The 19,857-nt window shown below is 41.5% G+C and overlaps 2 protein-coding genes across 3 annotated transcripts; one reads left to right on the top strand and one right to left on the bottom strand.

The window, feature by feature from the left end:
- Positions 1-10,993: 10,993 nt before the first annotated feature.
- On the bottom strand, positions 10,994-14,550 carry LOC122398165 (plancitoxin-1). Its single transcript, XM_043397828.1, has 7 exons — positions 14,455-14,550; positions 13,847-13,963; positions 13,444-13,621; positions 11,739-12,231; positions 11,573-11,675; positions 11,365-11,503; positions 10,994-11,292 (listed from the first exon to the last, which is right to left on the bottom strand). The coding sequence occupies exons 2-7, from the start codon at positions 13,951-13,953 to the stop codon at positions 11,188-11,190; spliced, it is 1,125 nt and encodes a 374-aa protein (XP_043253763.1). The 5' UTR covers positions 13,954-13,963; positions 14,455-14,550; the 3' UTR covers positions 10,994-11,187.
- Positions 14,551-15,132: 582 nt separating this feature from the next.
- LOC122398602 (protein vav) lies at positions 15,133-19,519 on the top strand. 2 transcript variants are annotated; one of them, XM_043398650.1, is made up of 9 exons: positions 15,133-15,422; positions 15,598-16,118; positions 16,195-16,263; positions 16,464-16,590; positions 17,486-17,848; positions 17,924-18,244; positions 18,311-18,715; positions 18,789-19,060; positions 19,151-19,519. In XM_043398650.1, exons 2-9 carry the CDS (start codon positions 15,709-15,711, stop codon positions 19,506-19,508), a joined length of 2,325 nt encoding a protein of 774 aa, XP_043254585.1. In that variant the 5' UTR covers positions 15,133-15,422; positions 15,598-15,708; the 3' UTR covers positions 19,509-19,519. The 2 variants fall into 2 exon arrangements, with proteins under 2 accessions (XP_043254585.1, XP_043254584.1); XM_043398649.1 differs by lacking the exon at positions 16,464-16,590 and adding an exon at positions 17,100-17,289.
- Positions 19,520-19,857: the final 338 nt, after the last annotated feature.

Genomic DNA, 19,857 nt, shown 5'->3' on the forward strand with positions numbered 1-19,857 from the left:
CGCTCGGACCTTTTTTCCACCGCTACACGAACAAGACAGCTTCGCCGGCGTACAAACCACCGACAGAGAACGTATTTATTTTTGCAAATGCAAATGCAGGAAGAAAATAAAGCCGGAGAAAGGTACGGTGCGCGAGAGCAACCACAACACGCGGACGCGTCAATGTGTAAACTAACACCGCGTTAATTTCCTCGAAACGAAGCGTATTCTTTCTTATCACGCACCGACTACTTATCATCTCCCCCAACGTAGCAGGGGAAATATCGAGCTTTCGAAAAGGCTTTTGGCGGTTTACGGTAGAATTCACCCTTAAGCAAAATATATTGTACGGTTCACGAAGGATCAAAACAATGAATCGGTAGTTTAAAAAACACTCACCGGAGGAGTCCCTTTTCGCCGATACGCTGACGGTTCCTGCGATCGTTCAGAATGGCTGGAAAATCTCCATGTTCGAATTAATTGCGGGTGGGTCGGTCGTTAAAGCGTCAATTAACGGTCCTGGTGAAATCTGAAAACCAGAAGGATTCGAATTCAATCGGTATCCTTTATGTAGGATAGTTAACGACTCTCCCATTGAAGAAGGGGTAGGGAAGACTCTCGACTATCGAGGGTCGTCGATGTGGCTGTATCGGGGCTGTTGTTGCTCGGTTCCGTTAGCTGCGATTGTTTTTGTTGCAAGCCCATCCGAAGGGTCCCGGCAATCGGTTAGCAGCCCGTGGTACGCTTCCGAGTGGCAGCCTCCTCTCCCTGAGCTCTCGAGCAGACGGGGAAAGCGAGCAAGGCGGAACCGCCACTTAAAACCAGTAAGTGGTTTGTACCGTTCGTTGCCGATTGTCTTAAGTCTGTACGCCTGATATAGGTAAACCAACACTAAGTCTGTTCTATTTCTCCGTTTCCCCGATCTCGTCCATTTCCCTTATTTTTCCTGCGCCCTTATTGCCGCGTTGCAACCGCTCCGCCGCCACTTTTTCTCCGCATCCGCGAACGTCTTTCCAGTAATTGACGCGACTAAAATTCCCCCTCCCGTTTGCCAGTTTTTATCACCACCTACGCTACTATCCATATTTTACCTCACGCCATGCTTACAGTAGGATAAATGGTCCATTCGCCGCGCTAAACCGTTTTACTTGACACATCGAGTAAACCTTACAAACAGGAATCTTAACGGGGTTTCGTCCCTTTTTAAATAACAGCTAAGGAACCACTTTTCTATAACGATAAAAGCCACTCGTGAATCGTGTCGCGACGCTCGACGTCCTATCGCATCCACCGTTGCGCCCTCAATCTAATTTCCCTTCCCATCCCCTATTACGCGCAGCCTCGCGAAGACCCCGTTCGTCACGCTGCACCGGGTATATTACTTTTGACAGCTCCCCATCGTCGTATATTTTGTTTAGCCTCTTTCTCTTAAGCACCCCCCGTGCATTTCCCTATCTGTCAGACAAACCTGCGCCACTCGCTGGCGCATTTTCAGACCACTAATGCATCCGGCGATGCCTCACCTACCTTGCAAACGGCACACAAATGCTCTTCAAGTACCTCCATCTTCGTCGAAAGTGAAGAAGGGAAAGGCAAAGAGAGACGGCGAGAGAATAGGAGCGAAGTGATTCTGGTTTGCCTGTTCTAGATTCCTTCTGTAAATACCGGTCGGGGATCTACGAGCGGTCTGTCTGACGGTGAACGTCTGTTTCTACCTCTACGGTTTACCGACGCGGGAACGAACCTCTTTCCACCGTCGGTTTATTAGGTGCGCTGATTAAGACTCGGGAGTCGTTCGATGCGATCAAACCCTCCGAAGAGCCTGGAAGCCTGTTACGAGGCAATAACCAATGACGAGTGTCTGTCGAGTAAATATTAATCGGCTGATAACGTTACCCGTGGAACGCAATAGTCTACGCGTCTAACGGATCCACACGAGTCGCGATCGGGTAAGACAATACATTTAAAAATAATAAAATTGCTCGAGCGGATCCTCGATCGGCGGATAGAGGGTTTCTATTCCAGAACGCTGCGCGCCCGGATATCCTTTAATTCCGGTATCAGTCGATTCGATCGACGCTGGTTTTCGCGTTAGCATTTGCTCGAATCAGCGAAAAGGAGCGGGGGAACGCGAAATAACGCAAGGGCGAAACGAACCGGAGGCAAGAAGAGTCACGGAGGACAGGAAAACTTGTTACCTCAAATCCCAAAGTAGCTTGGGCGCTAATGTAATATACATTCATGAGCGCCAAATCAACCCTTTTCATTGTCCAACGAAATTTGCCAGTGAACACAATGGAGGCCATCCCATCTAACGCCTCTGCCTGCTTCGTCCGCTTTTCTCTTTCATCCTTCGCGCCTTTATAAAGCCGACTCTGTCTCCTCCGACCGCTGGCCCGCACCAGTCATACGTTGGCACGAAAAGCTCTGTAGATTTATTTTCAGCATGTAATTGGTCCATTTCTCTCGAGACTCTTGTCGACCAGAGCTTTAAGTTCTGGTTCGCGTTACCTGTTTTTGGCTTTCGGGAGCCCGTGAACACTTCCGCGAGATCAAACACCGCTCTCCGTATTTGATATCCCCATCGTCGAGAAAAACAAGGTTCTCCGTTGTCCATCTGAAAGAAGAAATTTGTTAGAATTTTGTAACGCGAAGAGGACTCGCGGGACCATATAATATCAACGGAAACTCGCGAACAATAGATTATTCGCGCGCAAATGGTCGGGGATATGAACGCTGCGTAAATCAATTCCCTTAGTCGCGATAAGTTTGTACCGAGAAACGATCTTGTTGACGATAGACGGCGGCTGCCAATGGGAAGCATTCCTTCCCACTCCTTTTATTTTCCACTTCTCTCCACCTTTCGCCCGGACTCGCTGAGAAGTTAAGCCCATTGATCACGCGCTCGATTACTCGGCTGGAGCTTGCCAGACACTCAGGGACAGCCATTCCCTTGCATTTGTCACCTCCGCGATCCTCTTTTTCCCTTCCCCTCCTTTCGAAACCGATGAACGCGAACGGACCCGTCCGATGTAACGTTCTTTTCCAAAACGATCGTCGACGAATCTTCGCGCCTTCTTCCACACCGGAAAATCTTCGTCGATCGAGGCAGATAAATACTATTCCGTGGTCGAAGGGAATCCGTAGCTCGGAATAGCCGAAATTTCGAACGTTCGAAGCAGTTAATGGGATCCTTTCGTTGCACGTGAGACGAAACAACAAAGAACGCGCTCAGCGTAGAAATTAGCTAGAATCGTCCGGGTTTCGCGACACTTTCGTTTATTTCTTCGTTAAACGCGGCGCCAGACTCCATTTCCTCTTCGTTTTCATCATTTTTGCCGGAACGATCCTTCTTGCTTGCCACTTGTTCTCCAAGCGCAGCTGGCGTTCATCAATCTTCCGTAATTCCGGCCATACGCTCCCGTGAATTTCGCCGGGCGAAAATACGGGAAGAATACCCTGTACATAAAATGTTAACGCATGTACTTCATGCATATTTGATTCCCGGTGCGACTTGTACGTGTCTTCTCGTGGGGAGCACACGTTTCGCGTCAACTTTCGGCATACGTTTAAAGTTTCTCCGTATTGCGGTCTTGGGGCTATTAAACCATGATAAAGTTTGACGAGAATGTTAAGTTGAATCATTTTGTACGTATCAACGTTATCGAAAGGTTCGACGAACCCGTACGGAGTTTCGAGAGTCCCGAATTTCAACACGTCGTTGTTTATTCTTTTCGTTCGAGCTTCGTTGACCCGAATACCGAAGATTGCCTTCGCTGTTTTTCGTGTCCCTTTCATTTCGCCGAAAAGTCATCGTGTTCCCGATAAGATGGAGAAAACAGGACCAGGGAGGTTAAAGGGCGGACCGTATAAAGTAGAGGTCCCTAACAACGACGTGTCGTCACCGATGAAATAGGCATCTCGGGGTCAACCTCGTGGAAAACGTCGAAGCAACGTCTCGAAATATTGCAATTCCGGTCACAACTCCGACGTCCTGCGGCGCACGGAGTCAGATAAAGCCGAAAAGGAAGAACGTGTAAGTTCTGCGAGAAGTCGACGCTCGAGTTTCGTGACCTGCCTCGTATCTCGATATTCCTGGCCCCTTTTTTCCTTCCCTCGAATCGCGTAAAAACGCCGTAACGCGAACACGAACGCGGAAACACGTCGACGGCCAGTTTCCAGTCACGACTCGTCAGACGTCCACGACGCTTCTCGGTTCGTTAATAATTGAGACGTTTCAACGACTTGCTAATGGCGCTTCAAAGCGTTCCACGGTTAGTAAACGCAACCTGCACAGACTAAACGGGAATATTGCTAAATTATTCTTACGTTTATGTAACATTTTTCCATGGTGCAAGTACAAGGGACCACATTTTATACGAGCAACGTGAACACAGCGTGTAAATATTATAGCGAGAAGTATAAGTATTCGCATTTTTTATTCGAGTAAGACGAGTATTCCCAACAGCTTGAAGTACTCTTTTGAGTTAGCGTTCAATTCATTACCTTCTAACCAAAATTTTGTAAAGGATATAAACACTGTCGGATATTTATAATAAAATCAGCCACATCCATATTTGCCATACGATAAATGAGATACTGTATCCCAACTTGGAATAAAATAACGCGTAATCGAGTTCACGCTGATAACCTTATCGAACTTTTCCAGTGTACACGAAGAGAACGTGTTCGACCCTTGACCATTTGCATAACCAGGATTCTGATAATCGACGTTCCATGGACTAACCTAACAGTGAAAGAAAAGATTCGTTCCGGAGGAACGTCTATCGCGCGAGTTCGGTTCGACTGCGACTAAAATAAAGAGAGATTTTTATAATAAAAACCAAAGTTTGTTACGATTGGTTCTTGAGGGGGAGAAGGGGCTGGGGGCAGTACCCGAGCGACGTTACGGGATTGATTCTACGTCTTCTAGTTCTTTTTCTCGTTTTTCGTGGAAAAGTTCCGACTAACGGTGCCGGGCTTCCCTCCGGGAGTTTTATTACGCCGGAGACGCGCTTATCCCGGCCACAGATTCGCGCCAACATATCCCCGACTGTCGATACGCCTAGGCTCGTGCAAGAAAAAAAAAAGAAGGACATCGCGAAAAAAAACAAGTAGAAATAACTGGAAAGCGCTGCGGGGACGGATTTCGCGGTCATTTCGCATTTTCCCCGACGCTGGGCTTTATTTCTGTACGCGCGCGGAACAACCGCGACCGGAAATAAAAGTCCCATTATCCGGGAGCCGCGGACGATTTGAAATCTGGTCGAACGACGGTGTAAAAGCCCGGGCGAGAAATCGCGGCTCGCGCGTAGTTCTCGGAGCCGCGAGAAGCGATAAAATATGCACGCACACGTGCCCGCATAGAAACGCTGACGTTGAAAAGAAGAAAACACCGGGTACTTTAGGCGGCGGGGTAAACACAAAGAGGATGCAACCCCAAAAAAGGAGAGAATACCTCTCGTGCCAGAGATGGAGATGCCAGGCAGCAGAGAGCTGCTTAGCCTGGAATTCCGTTGATGGATGGAATTCACTTCGTGCCGACGAGTAAGTATAATAGAAGTGAAGTTGGGCCTCGCGGTGCCTACTGTTGCTGAATAGAAGCTTCGTTAGGCTTTGTCTAAGCGGAGTGCTGCAGCTTTACCCCTGCCATCCGCAATTTCCACCGCCACGCAACCCTCGCCCTTATCCTTCCAGTTTCTACCTACTTGAATTATTCTCTGCCGCGTCTGTACGAGAGCGGACCACCCCCGACGCGTTCCACGGTCTTAACATTCGCGCTCGCGGGTCTCTGACTCGCTAGTATGCAATTCTACTCGCCCGTAACCTTCCTTCGCGCTTTTTTTCACCCTCTACAAAACCACCTCCGACGATAAAACTCTATCGATATTCATTCGCTACGGTACCATAAGATTTCACAACAAGAAAAACAGAAGCCATCGTCGAAACACATACGGTTCATATTATTGAGATTTATTATGAAGAAACTAGACCGTCTAGAATTTATAAAACCGTTCAAACCTATCTAAATCCGGTAGGTACTCCGAAGGACGTTAAATCATTTTCTTTGATAAAACGTGAAAAATTATGGAGCAACCTAACATTTTAAGAGCTTCCACGACCGAATGTACCGAGCAAATAATCGGAGAAACGGAAGTGTGAACCGACAGGAAACGGGTTTGATACGCGAAAGAACGTTTCGAGGGGAGATACAGTACCGCTAGCCGTTCCATCGAAAACGTTGAATCTCTAACACGCGAGAAATTAAAAGGTCGTTATATTTTGGCACCGAGGTTCGACAACGTGGAAGTAATAAGTCGACGGTTATGAGTCAACGACACTTCCGTCGTCTGATAAGTTCTCGGTAAGTACCGGAAGCCTCTGGTTGGAACTACGACGGTGATGCATTCGAGTTCGGTTACGCCGAGACAGTTGTTCGGGGTAGTTTCCCGGCGGGTTGCAACTGGAGAGAACCACCCTGATAGTTCCTACAACCTTAATGTAGTTCCCGGTACACCAACGATTCAGTCGCGATGGAGCGTAACAATAAAACTACTATCTTCGTCCATCGTACGCTTACGTATTATTTATCTTTATAGACAGTGTTGTTTCCGTTTCCTTCCGACGAGATAGCGCGATATCTTTCCTCGCAAACAAGATTCTCCCTTGCGATATACACCTGCAAAAATAAGACGACGGTAGAAACTTGGTTATCGAAATCCCAAATTAACGAAACGATCGATCAACGATTTTTTCTCGTACTTGGAATTTTATCGAGCGCATTTACTTTGCTGCGTAAAACAACTGGTATCACGGTATAATTATAACGTGATAGGTTACCGATATAACGTTCAACATCCAATCTGCAAAGAGGCTTTCATATGTTGTAACGAAGGTTCCCGCAAAGGCACCACTTAAAGGATACGGGTCAGACACGCTATTAAAACTTCGATGTGGTTCGTCAAACTCCTGTGGCGAACCCAACAGATGTCCCGGAAGTTTATACCGGAGTGACCTAATTTACTTTAATACATTAATCCGGGTCAAGGTACCTTAATCTCACTATTGACTGGAATTAGGCAACAGAGAGGAGCTGAGCCTTGCTTTGTTCTAATTAAAACTGACCTATCCCAACTCTGATCTACATATTAATTAATCGATGCTCTATAATCGAATGTCTTCTTTTTGCTGAAAATTATACAATAGATAATTACGGTCGTGCGATAATTAAAAATTATCGTAGTTTGTCCAAGGAATTCAAGACCAGATTTCAGTACTTACGAAACATTAAATATCTTCTGTTGTTTGTAAAACTATTTGTCAAATTTATCGAGTTAGAAAATGATAAAAATTAAAATTAAAATATTTCTTTTCATTCGCGTGAGAACAAATGGTTATTAATTATTTTTACGAGTATAACATCGCGAGGATGTAGCACGCAACGCGTTTTCTTGTTGAATATAGGAAACCGTTCGCCACCCCACGATATGAATATTAAACATTGTCTATAAATATCTTTGTTACATATGCATAACCTCTCGCTCGAATCTCGAGACGAGTGTAACATAACCACGACCTTAACCTATGTTCTTATCGTTGAAAATAACCGCGCGTTTGTTTGCAACTTTTTTTTCAACCACGAATGCAAATTCTTAATCAAAAGAACAAAAAATGAATTTGTTTGGGTGGAATATTAACTATCCACCAAATTCGTTTCAAATTCGCGACCAAGTGCTTCGCCATATCTTAACCTAACTTTCGAATTACTTTAAACAATGATTATATTGCACTTACCAGAGGGTGACCGATCCTAGGTGGTTGCAGTAAACTTTCAAGATTGAAATCTCGTTACGTCCGCAAAACCCAACACAGTCTTGTTTCCAACTACAACACAGCACATTGATTTCTTTCACACACGATTCGAATACGTATAAGATAATATTACAATTCATCGTAGGGCTATTCAACACGATATATAAAACACTAACATTGATATCACGTGAAAAATTCAATTAATAAAAACGTTTCTATGAAATACGTATTGAGAAATGCTACTAGAACAAATATCGATCAAGTACTACGTTCTGTCGATGGAAAACGCGCGAAAATCTATTTCACAGCCACCTAGTGGCGGGCACAGGAAGCCTGATTAAAAGATGGCTACCGGAAATTATTTCCGGTCGCATTTCCGGATGCTTCAAATCGAATTTTTACATTACATTTCCCGACTATTCAAGAAACAATATTCTTTCCAGTTCATTCGCGAAAACTATTTTTGTACAAAAACTATATTCGCGAGATAAAAATAAATGTACTTTTTCTTTTGAGAATATTACTGAAGGTCTCGGAATGTACAGCCCCAGAGGCCCATCAAGTCTTAATTGCTGCAGAAGCCATTAAGACTTGTATATACACCCAAATTACGCGTACAAGATGAACCGTATCAGATTTAGAATTTCTCTTACCATCGATCGAAATTCTTAATTGATCCAAAAGCATCCTTTTCCTCGAAACACCCTGTGGCACTCCTAGCTAGGCGGAAAGGGAAACCGGATGTTGGCCTTTTGGAGGGAAAAAGATGGCGGTAACTCGCGCATGCGCCGTAACCGCGTTGCTTAAGTACACACGCGAGCACACGACGCACGATGGTTTCATGCATATAACGTTGCACGTATATTTGGACGATGTACAGGATTTTAGTATGCAGAACAGGCCGCCTTTAATGCTGAAATATCGCCGGGAACACTGCAGCGTCGTCTCCTCATCTTTCCAGCCGGCGAAATTTCATACCCTTTTACGACACCGCTACGCGGTTCAACCGAAATCTGCGCCCCATCGAGCACGCCAACTCGAAACGGTACGTGACGTGAAATATATCGTTGATATTCGCGTTAACCTGTCACGTGATCGTGCGCGCGCGAAAACTGGATATTTTCGAGAACGCCCGCGCGAATCATTTTCCACTCTTTACAGACTCTCATGCGACACTGACTAAAAAAAGTGTTCGACAAAAATTTATTGGTATCGGGAGTACAACGGATGACAATACATACTAATTTCGAAAACAGTTTTATTTCACAGGGAAATCATGATCACGTTGGGAGTCTGGAAAACAGATGAATATCTATGTAGGCACCAAGAAATTGACCGAATGATGCCAGCTGCCAGGCACCGTATTAAAGGTATCCCCGTCTGCATTCCTACTCTTAATCTCCTTTCAGCGGCAGCCAGCTTGTTTTTCCAAGCATCCGCTTCCAGATGCTTTACCGAACTCCCTCGCTTCTTGTTTTCAGCGTTGTTTTGTCTCTTGGCAGTGTGCGCCGATTGATTCACGCCTGAACGAACACCTGCGAATTTCAACCCCCCTTCCATCCATCGACCTTTTCATCCAAACCTCTTTATCTCTCCTACCCCTCCCTGTTTAGTTATTCTAACATTCCTCTGATGATTGACGAGGCTGCATCGACCGTACTCGTATCACTTGTTTCTAGGACAAACTCTACCGCGTTCGAGCACGCTTCGCTTAACATTTCTACCATCAATTAGTCGATAACTTCCACGCAAATGATAAGCCGTAGTCGATGAATGGAAATCAGATTCAATTGTTCTTTATGTAATTGCCGATTCTTTCCCCATCGACGAATACGCGGTTCAATAAATTCTGTAACGATCGAATCGAAATGGAGAAATATGGAGTATCGCTTCTTGGAATATCCTGAGTGTACAACATGTTAAAACATACGTGACGCAAACTCAAAAGAGACTTAAACACAATTAAGTAGCAGAGATCAATCTCTCACCTTTATCTTTATCGATGAAGATTAAACGTATCGGATTATACGTGCACGTGCTATCTTTAATATTAAAATTAGAACGCGTATCTTGTTGTTTAGGCGTGTACGACCGCCACGCAAAGAATAATAACTAAGCTTATAAAATAAATCATGATATTCTCGTAGAAATTTCGTTCGCTGCAAAGGTGTACAGTATAACGTTTTGTAACAAGACTGAGTAATTACTGTTGATAATCGATCGTTACGATTCACGCGATGAAGTATTTAGACAACCTTTTTCCCCCCTGCCGGATGAAAGTCTCTGAAACAAAGTCTATCAAAGAGATGGAGGAGCCCGAAACGGCGATGAAGAGCAGGCCGAAGTTCAGTCGATTTCTTGAAATTTTCATTAAAGAGCAAATCGTTCCTCTCTGCTTCCGCTTACTAAACCTCGGCTGCTTTCTTTTTTCTTTCATTAACGGCACGTCGAGCTACTCTGCAATTTCCTTAGGTAGACAATAAGCACCGTGGAGAAAAAGGAGGACGAAACGAGAACTCGGTGCAGGAGGAGCCGCTACTGCCTTTCATAAAATCCAATTTAAGAACTGCTTCTGATCCCCGTCGTCCGTCCTTATTCCACGGTAATAAAGAACTACCGAGACCTCTTCTTTATACACTCGCAAGTAAACTGCATTTAATATGACAGTTATTACTTTGTATACTCGCATTGATGTTACGGAAGCTTACGATACGTATCGACGAAAAATATCCGCCGTGCAGATATTATAAGAAATTCCGATGAAAACGACTACGCTTCGCGATAGCGTATCGTCGCCGCGTTTCGTCCCGTCATTACGACCAAAATATAAACGTGTAAACGGCAGAGGTGCACGCCACGTTCGAACGATCGTACAACTTTAGAATCGTTGTCGACGCTTTCAATAAATACGCGTTCGCACCTCATTCTTGCACGTTACAGGCATACTGTAGTTAGAGTTAAATTAGTGCTCAGGCACAATGCCAAATGTATATCTAGATAATATCTCTGCCGTGCTATCATCTCTCGCAATTTACCGAAAACAATAAGCACACTCGCAACGCTCGATGATATGCACGTTTACACGAGGAATATTATAAACAGGACATTACTGTTCGCATATTTCTCGCCTGCCGCCTCCGACTCGTATACACGTAAAATTCACATTAACAAAGAGAATCACGCGGCAGCTCAACGATTAATTGCAACAATTTTATTACGCTAGACAGAACGCATACAAAGGAATGAATTATATTTAATCGTAATTGGGAATCTTATTTTACCGGAAATCAATTTATTACACTGAAAGAACGCGTTTAATACTGGATACCGAGTATCTTACGAACGCTTTGAAATTCCCAGTATTTTCCCAAAAAAGGGAGAACGTCACGCGTTCGCTTATAAAGTGCAAGGCTCTACGTCGTTTATGGCGTTCCGATAATCGTTCCATAATTGTGCCTGCTTGAAACACAAGGCTCCGCCGCCTCGAGAATACTGCGTATCCTACAAAGAAAAGAAATCTCCTCAAATTCCTTGAAATCTTTAACTAGTGAAATATTTCAAATATTTATTTACGGCTCTGTTAATATCAGCGACGCAAACCCAATGAACGTCTGTTTTGTTGGTGACTGTTATGGACCACTTGGAATGATCGCGACTGCTCGAGAAATCGACATTGGCTGCCTCCAACACGAGGCTCTTAACGTTGTAAACTCTGTAAAATTAACTCGTGTGAAGAATGAACTGATACGAAAACGCTGAACGGTAAAATGACTGACGTTACTTTCTACGACTGCACGTGGATGGAAGCTTTCCACGGCCGTTCAACCACGACTGCACGTACAGATCTGTCTGCAACTGTGGGGCAACGTAATCGGTGTATAAACCTAAACAAATGAACGTCGTACAATGCAATAAATTCAATCTGGTTCCAATTCGAAGTTAATTACCTTTCTGCCACTTGCTGCCCTTGGCGAACGAAACGAACTCGACCGATCCCAAGGATCTTACGATAGCTTTGTTGTTATACGGGGGCGACCTGATCCGTTTCTGATTGGTCGCGTTCCTTAACAACGGATACGCTTTATCGAGCGTTTCTGGTATATTTTTCGCGTACACTACTATTTCGTTGTACATCAACTGTTCGCCGACAGAATTAAATTGATCCCCCCCGAGGGAAACGCACAAAAAACTCTGCCCGTACAACTTTCCACTTTCTGGATAATCGTATCTGCCCGCGATAGTTACGTTTTCCCTGTTCGAAGGGCGGGTTAACTCGCCGCCATTGGGAACCGGAGGGAAATTTGGCACGCTGTGAATTAACCAGAAACCCTGATCGCTGTTAACCGCCACTACGCCCTTCGAATGGCCATATTTAAAAACGGTCGACGAATCCGGCGGATCGTCGTTGTACAAAGTCCACATACTCTTGTTCTCGTTTTTCTATACGTGGTGCAAGAATTAAAATTTAACGACTGGTCATAAGTACACAACACATTAATTCTATACATATGGAATTATTCGTACAGTAGGGCCTCCGATAGTCGCAGAAAAACAGGATTGAATTTCGACAAAATTAAAAAATTTCAAATCGTTCTAAAAAAATTACTTTTAGTTGCAGGGGTCAATTGCAAGCATTTTTGGTGAATACACATATACCCGAAATCCTGCCCACTTTCGAGAAAAAAATTCGAATAGGTACTGAAACTTTTAGACGAAATTAAAAAATTTTAAATCACACAAAAAAAATTATATTTAGTTACAGGGGTCAATTGCAAGCATTTTTGGTGAATAGACATACCCTCAAAATCCTACCCACTTTCGAGAAAAAAATTCGATAAAGTGTGAAATTTTTCGACAAAATTAAAAAACTTTAAATCACACAAAAAAAATTATATTTAGTTACAGGGGTCAATTGCAAGCATTTTTTGTGAATAGACATACACTCGAAATCCTACCCACTTTCGAGAAAAAAATTCGATAAAGTGTGAAATTTTTCGACAAAATTAAAAAATTTCAAATCACCCAAAAAAAATTATTTTTAGTTGCAGGGGTCCATTACAATCATTTTTGGTAAATACACATACCCTCGAATTCCTACCCACTTTCGAGAAAAAAATTCGATAAAGTGTGAAATTTTTAGACGAAATTAAAAAATTTCAAATCGTACAAAAAAAATTATATTTAGTTACAGGGGTCAATTGCAAGCATTTTTGGTGAATAGACATATCCTCGAATTCCTACCCACTTTCGAGAAAAAAATTCGATAAAGTGTGAAACTTTTCGACAAAATTAAAAAATTTCAAATCGTTCTGAAAAAATTATTTTTAGTTGCATGGGTCCATTACAATCATTTTTGGTGAATAGACATACCCCCGAAATCCTACCCACTTTCTAGAAAAAAATTCAGTATGGGCGGAACTTTGAATGTTACATAACTTTTTAACGAGGCCTCCATCAACAAATTAGTATTCTTGATTTTCGTCTTATTTTAGCCTCTGGAATCTCCCATTAAAATTGTAACTACTTGTTGTTAAATAATCGTTCCAATTGTTAACAAAACGAATCAGTGTTCGTATGCAAGTATCGAAGTCCTACTGTTGTCGAGTAATTGCGATAAATCTATACTAATTAATGGTTTTTGTTCATGCTTACGTCATTGTAAATAGGCGCTAATGTGATCCCAGGGATAGAATTGTTTGAAGCGATAGACCTAGTAGATAAGCGCCACCCGGTTCCGACTGTTGCGCTTGTTACGTACAGATAAGCATTACCGTCTTTGATTAAAGGATTACTACTCATTGGAGTTTTCGGTAACTTATAAATCACGTACCTAAAATGGCATTAGTATTATCGTAGTAGTAGAACCGTTCGATTCGTATTGTCGTCGCTAATGACTTTTAAACCGTTAGAAAAATGGCCCAAAGCCAGTGGTGTAATCACCAACATTAGGGCCAGCATGCTAAATTTATGGTGGGGATCTGAGTCTCGTTCAATATTAAACAAATACAAATACAATTTCATGATCATTATGAACAACAACTTTCGAAACACTTACCAATCAACCGGTGCGTTGTTTTCGTCTTTACATTGCAGTTTATTGTCAGAATCGACGCTTACATTACACACGATTAGGCACGTGATCACATAAAATAGCTTACGCATTGTCGCTATACTAAAATAAAAAAAAGAATATTCTCAACAGCACCCTACTAGAGACATCTTCTTTACGGGTACGAAACAAATGATATAGCCTTTTAGGTGAAGTTAAACGTTATTTGAAAATATTATTCATGAGATGAAATCACCCTGAAACGTTAAAATACCACGATGACGATCACAGTTGAATTACTATCATGCGCGTCATTCAATTCGACACATTATGCACTTGTATGAAAGAAAAACAACAGTAACCTTGAAAGCTCGGTGAAAGAGTGACCTTGACGGAAAAAATATTTTTACAATGTATTAGTTTCTTAACACAAAATTATACAGAAATGTTAACCCGATCGAAATGTTCCGTATTAGAAAACTTAAACGAATTGACATTTACACATTCGATAAGTAATATGAACTGTTTACGAACCGGGCATCGATCAATTATTTAATCTATACGACCACTTTAAACGAATGGTTGAGTTTAACACATTGTGTATGTTTACGTACCGAGATTTATCACAATTAAAACACAACACAACTCTGTTTACGTAATGAAATTACTGTCATCGCGATCGGCCAGCTGCATGGTCACTGAAGTGACTGTAGAATGTAGCAAGATCCGTAAACGAAGCCTGGCATACGTCACACAATTTTAACCATCCTATTGGCTGACCGATTACACCATTCCCTCCTGAATAATGCACACTTCGTATTTCTGATACTAATTAGAAATCCTACAACTTTCAATTCGTTTAATACTTTTTACTTCTGTCTACATAACGACGCCTGATGAATGGATATGCATACCATTGAATATCATTGTTACCTTAATTAATGCGTGCACAATAATAATTGTTGCAATTGTTATGATTCTCTTTGGGAGTACATTTAAATTTATTCGTAATTTACATCGATTTCATTGTTACGTTCTAGCTATTGCACGCAGCAAGATCTTCGTATTCTTTAAATCGATTCTGGATTTACGATGTGCACGACAGATATTTACAACATAAGCACAAGAGTAATTACAAACTTTTCGTTCATTTATTTAATGGAAAATTGTAACTCCCAAAATACCGAATGCAACTTGCATTTACAGGGGCATGCAGCCCCATCTACGACTGTGCATTCGAAACGAAAACTGCAACAAAATTTATGATATGACCGACTGCAGTGAAGTAGCAATATGGCGGTCGTGAGCTACAGTGGGTCGAACGTCATAATATTAGAATGAGAAAAGGAGGCATATCGAGGAAAGGAATAGCGTATTAAAGTTCTAGCTTAACGAAATGCTTTCTTAACAATGACGCTACCAATAGAACATTTTAAGCGACGTTACGGATTCCGTTGAGATATCATTAGCAACCTACACGGAACGCAATAATGAGTTTTTCTATTGCAGAATATATCACAAAATATTCTTAACACTGACAAAAGAACGAACGAACATCTCGCAAATCCTCTGGCGAATGGAGGTATGCGTTTAAAAATATTATTTATATTAGTCATACTTCTTGTAATAATATAATTCTGATAATTTTATCAATTAAAGTTGCATTTCTAGATATGGTTTATCTTCATTTTTTATTTAGTATTAACAATGTATTTAGCTAAATTGTTAATTGTAATAATGATTGTACATTTCTATAGTCTTTCAGTGTAAGGGAACTTGTTTAGAAAGTCTTCGTGGCCTAATGTCTTACAAGTTAAAGGAACCTTTATCTTGAACCTTTAATATTTTGCTCGTTAAGAGGAGCAAAAATGATCAGATCGGAGAGCAGTTCGGATAATGGGGGTGGTTGGCACGAGTGTGCCAAATGGTTAACCAGATGCGGAGCTTTAAGGGCAGATCACAAAGCAAATTGGCCAAAAGCAGTGGCAGTTGATTTAGCATATACATTAAGAGACGGCGTATTGCTATGCAATCTCCTAAATACAGTGGATCCTGGTTGCATAGACATGAAAGATGTGAATCAGAAACCACAAATGGCACAATTTTTGTGCTTAAGGAATATAAAAGTATTTTTATCTGCATGCTCAACCACTTTTGGCCTATCAAATTCTGACTTGTTCGAGCCCTCCATGTTGTTCGATCTATCAAATTTTCATCGTGTACTGTGCACTTTATCTGTTCTGTCAAAATGTTCCCGTTTAAGACGCAGGGGTATTCCGTAAGTAATTTGTTGCGCTATAATTGTTTGATTGCAAGCTTTATTAATTTGAGCTAACAAGAAATTTTTGCTACAGTGGATTTTCTGTAGGACACAGTAGATCGCAAGAAGATATTTATAAGGATTTACAAAGTGCTGGTGCAGGGTAAGCATTTCAATCTCCATAAAATTTGGTGTATTCTAAACCTATTAAGCGTTACAGCAAATTATGGTAGTTATACTACAAACAGATTTACTTAAAGCTAAAAGATTTATAGAGTCGTTATAAAAACTGATGAAGAATAACAGATATCTTTGTTCCTTGCACATTTATAACTTTATGATAACTTCTGTCAATGGGTTTAGCCCCACAACAGGAGTGGTGGCATTTACCATGAAACCTAAGGGTATGGATGTAGATGAGTCCCAAGTATATCAGGAATTACTCTGCTTCTCGAGTAATTCCCATCACGACTGGCCTTCCACAGAGAAGGTATCTGTTGTCAGAAATTTGAAAGTTGAAAATATTTTGTGAGAAATGTACCAAACATCACTGTATTCCATTCTTAACCCTCGCCTGGCGATGCCTGGGTCTCTTCGGACCTCTTGATCATATAGAGCATAAAAAATGTTTAAAAAACGGCTAGAATGTGTATCGAAAAAGAGCTAATACGAGTCCAAACGGATCCAGGATTTATCGTTTCCCATGTGGCCCGTTAAACCATCCAACCGTCGGCTGTCCGAGGGTTAAAAAATATTTTCTAACGTTATACGCGATATAAGTAACATACGCTTACATATATTTATTAAAAATAAAACTCAATACAGTGATAACTGGCACTATTTTAAAGTTAAATTGTTTTTGCTCCAGTTGTATGTGCTAAGCTATGTTTACCGTTAATAGCAAGATCTTCCGTCGCTATAAGTAGTTTAAATTCGCCAGAAATTTTATTTTTTTTCGTGCATGAATAGTGCATGGCTGTTCATATTTTTATGCTAAAGCCGTGAGGATGAAGGCCGCCGCAGAAGGTTTAGAAGGCGCGAAGGGAATGAAGCAGGTGGAGGAGGAGACAATGAAGATCCAGTTGGAGAGGAAGATGGGTACGGAGTATTTTGCAGCCATGCCCAAAGCGAAGAGATCTACCAGGACCTTTGTAGTCTACACTTGCCACCTCCTCCATCTGTTGCACAGGTCGTTATATTTTTGTGTTTCTTGTTACCGCAATCTAAATGGCATTTTATAATCACATTTGTCTTAACAGTACTTGAAATTTTGTAAGTCACGGCGCTAATAATTGGTCTTGTTTCGCCTCATAGTATTTTGTATCTCCACCTCCTGTATTGTAAACGAGTTGTCTTTGTAATTAATTTGGTTCATGTAAAAACAGGACGGTGCAATCTCTGGAGGTGAAAAGAGGGATTATGTGATCCAGGAACTGGTCGAAACAGAACGGAATTATTCGGACGTCCTTAACAGTTTGCTCAGACATTTCGCCAGACCTCTCTCATCGTTACTACGGCCTGAGGATTCAGCACGAATTTTTTTTGGCATAAAAGAACTTGCAGAGATTCATGCTGGCTTTCATAGCCAGCTTCGAAAGGCAAGAGCCGGTGCCGCTTTAGCGCAAGTTTTCCTCGATTGGCGAGAAAAGTTCCTGATCTATGGAGATTATTGCGCAAACCTTACACTTGCGCAAAACACATTGCAAGAAGCTTGCGCGCGAAACGAAGTAGTAAATCAAGAAGTTATTGTACGTATTGCAACATGCGCTCTTAACTTGGTATCATTTATAAATCGACAAATTTCATAGGAACGTTAATTACAGAGGTGCCAACGAGAAGCTAATAATGGTAAATTTAAGCTACGGGACATACTGTCTGTTCCGATGCAAAGAGTATTAAAATATCACTTGTTGCTGGACAAACTAGTAGAAGAAACTCCTTGTGACTGGCTAGAAGACAGACATCATCTTGGAAAAGCTAGAGAAGTTATGGTTGATATAGCTCAATACATTAATGAAGTGAAACGTGATTCCGACACGTTAGACATTATAAAAGATATCCAGGCGTCGATAATTGATTGGGTTGTTCCTGTAGATGCACAGTTAAAAGATTTCGGACGCCTGCTTAGAGACGGAGAGCTTAAGGTATTATTGTTTTAACGAGTGAATCTTTAAATGAAATATTAATACAATATGGTAATTACATTTTAGGTAAAAGCTCACGGTGACCAACGGGTAAAGGCTCGTTACGCGTTTGTTTTTGAGCAAGTGATATTAATTTGTAAAGCATGCAGAGGTGAACAGTACTGTTACCGCGAAACTTTAAGACTAGATGATTATAGATTGGAAGATCATATAGCAAGACGAATAATCGGCAAAGATTCTCGACGGTGCTATCAATGGTTACTTGTTCATAAACAAGAATATACAGCGTACACTTTGTCTGCAAGAACAGAAGAACAAAAGCAAATGTGGATCAAGGCATTACAAGATGCAATGGATAATGTTAATCCTGCCGCATGTCGTAACACGAACCATAAGTTTAAAGTTACTACGTTCGATAGTCCACTGAGCTGTCAGCGATGTGGCAAGTTTTTAAAAGGTCGCATATTCCAGGTAAAGGGGTCATCGATGGGTGTTCGTTAAATATTATAATACAAGTTTACTACCAAATTGTTTATTCGTACAGGGATATCGGTGCGAAGTATGTCGCATTTCCGTGCACAAACAGTGCATTGCACATTCAGGTCGATGCATGCCGGCACCACCCCCGCCACCACCTCCACCGCCGCTACCATGCGAACGGGCTCTTTCAGTGAAATTATGGTTTGTGGGAGAAATGGGTCGAGATACAGCTTCAAATAAATTAGAACCCCGCGAAGATGGTACATACATGCTGCGAGTACGGCCTGCCGGACAACCGCGTTTGAAACACGAAACTAATTATGCTCTTAGTATCAAGTAAGATCCCCTCGTACAACATATCTTTTTAATTGAGATATTTTTTTCAAGTGTTCGTCTTGAAAACAGAAAAATTAATTATCATTGTAGGGCAGACGGAGCAGTAAAACATATAAGAGTATTTAAACGCGACGTCGATGGAGCCGATTTATTTTATCTCAGTGAATCTCGTTTCTTTAAAAGTGTAGTCGAGCTCGTCGAATATTACGAACGAGCTTCGTTGTCGGAAAATTTTGAGAAATTAGATCAACGTTTATTATGGCCGTATAAACGTGTATTAGCTAAGGCATTGTTCGATTTTCGTGGAGGAGAACGCAATCAACTGAGCTTGCGACGTGGCTGTAGAGTCGTAGTGTTGAGTAAAGAAGGTGATGCCAAAGGATGGTGGAAAGGAAAAATAGGCGATCAAGTAGGATTTTTTCCAAAAGAGTACGTCGAGGAAGAATAAATATAAATTATATTACTTACAATACTTGCTCGATGTGGTGGCACGACGATCAAGAATATTTTACACATTAATCACATCATCGTGCAATCATAACACTTTATTAAAACGCCTCTTAATGAAGAATAGAAGAAAAAATAAATTATATAACACATTTTTACATTGTATAAAATATAGATAAATTAATTTTCATACATCAGCATCATTATAAAAATAGAAAGTACATATGCGTGTACGTGAACCCGAACGTATAAAAATAAATGTGTTTAGCGAGTTGTATAGACGAAAAAAATTATAATTATTTTTCGGTACGATACGGCAATACCACTAAGTTTTTAAAAACATAAATCAT

Source organism: Colletes gigas, unplaced genomic scaffold, assembly GCF_013123115.1.
Source record: "Colletes gigas isolate AHSC1104 unplaced genomic scaffold, ASM1312311v1 Colletes_gigas_Sc00011, whole genome shotgun sequence".
In the NCBI taxonomy this organism is placed as follows: domain Eukaryota; kingdom Metazoa; phylum Arthropoda; class Insecta; order Hymenoptera; family Colletidae; genus Colletes; species Colletes gigas.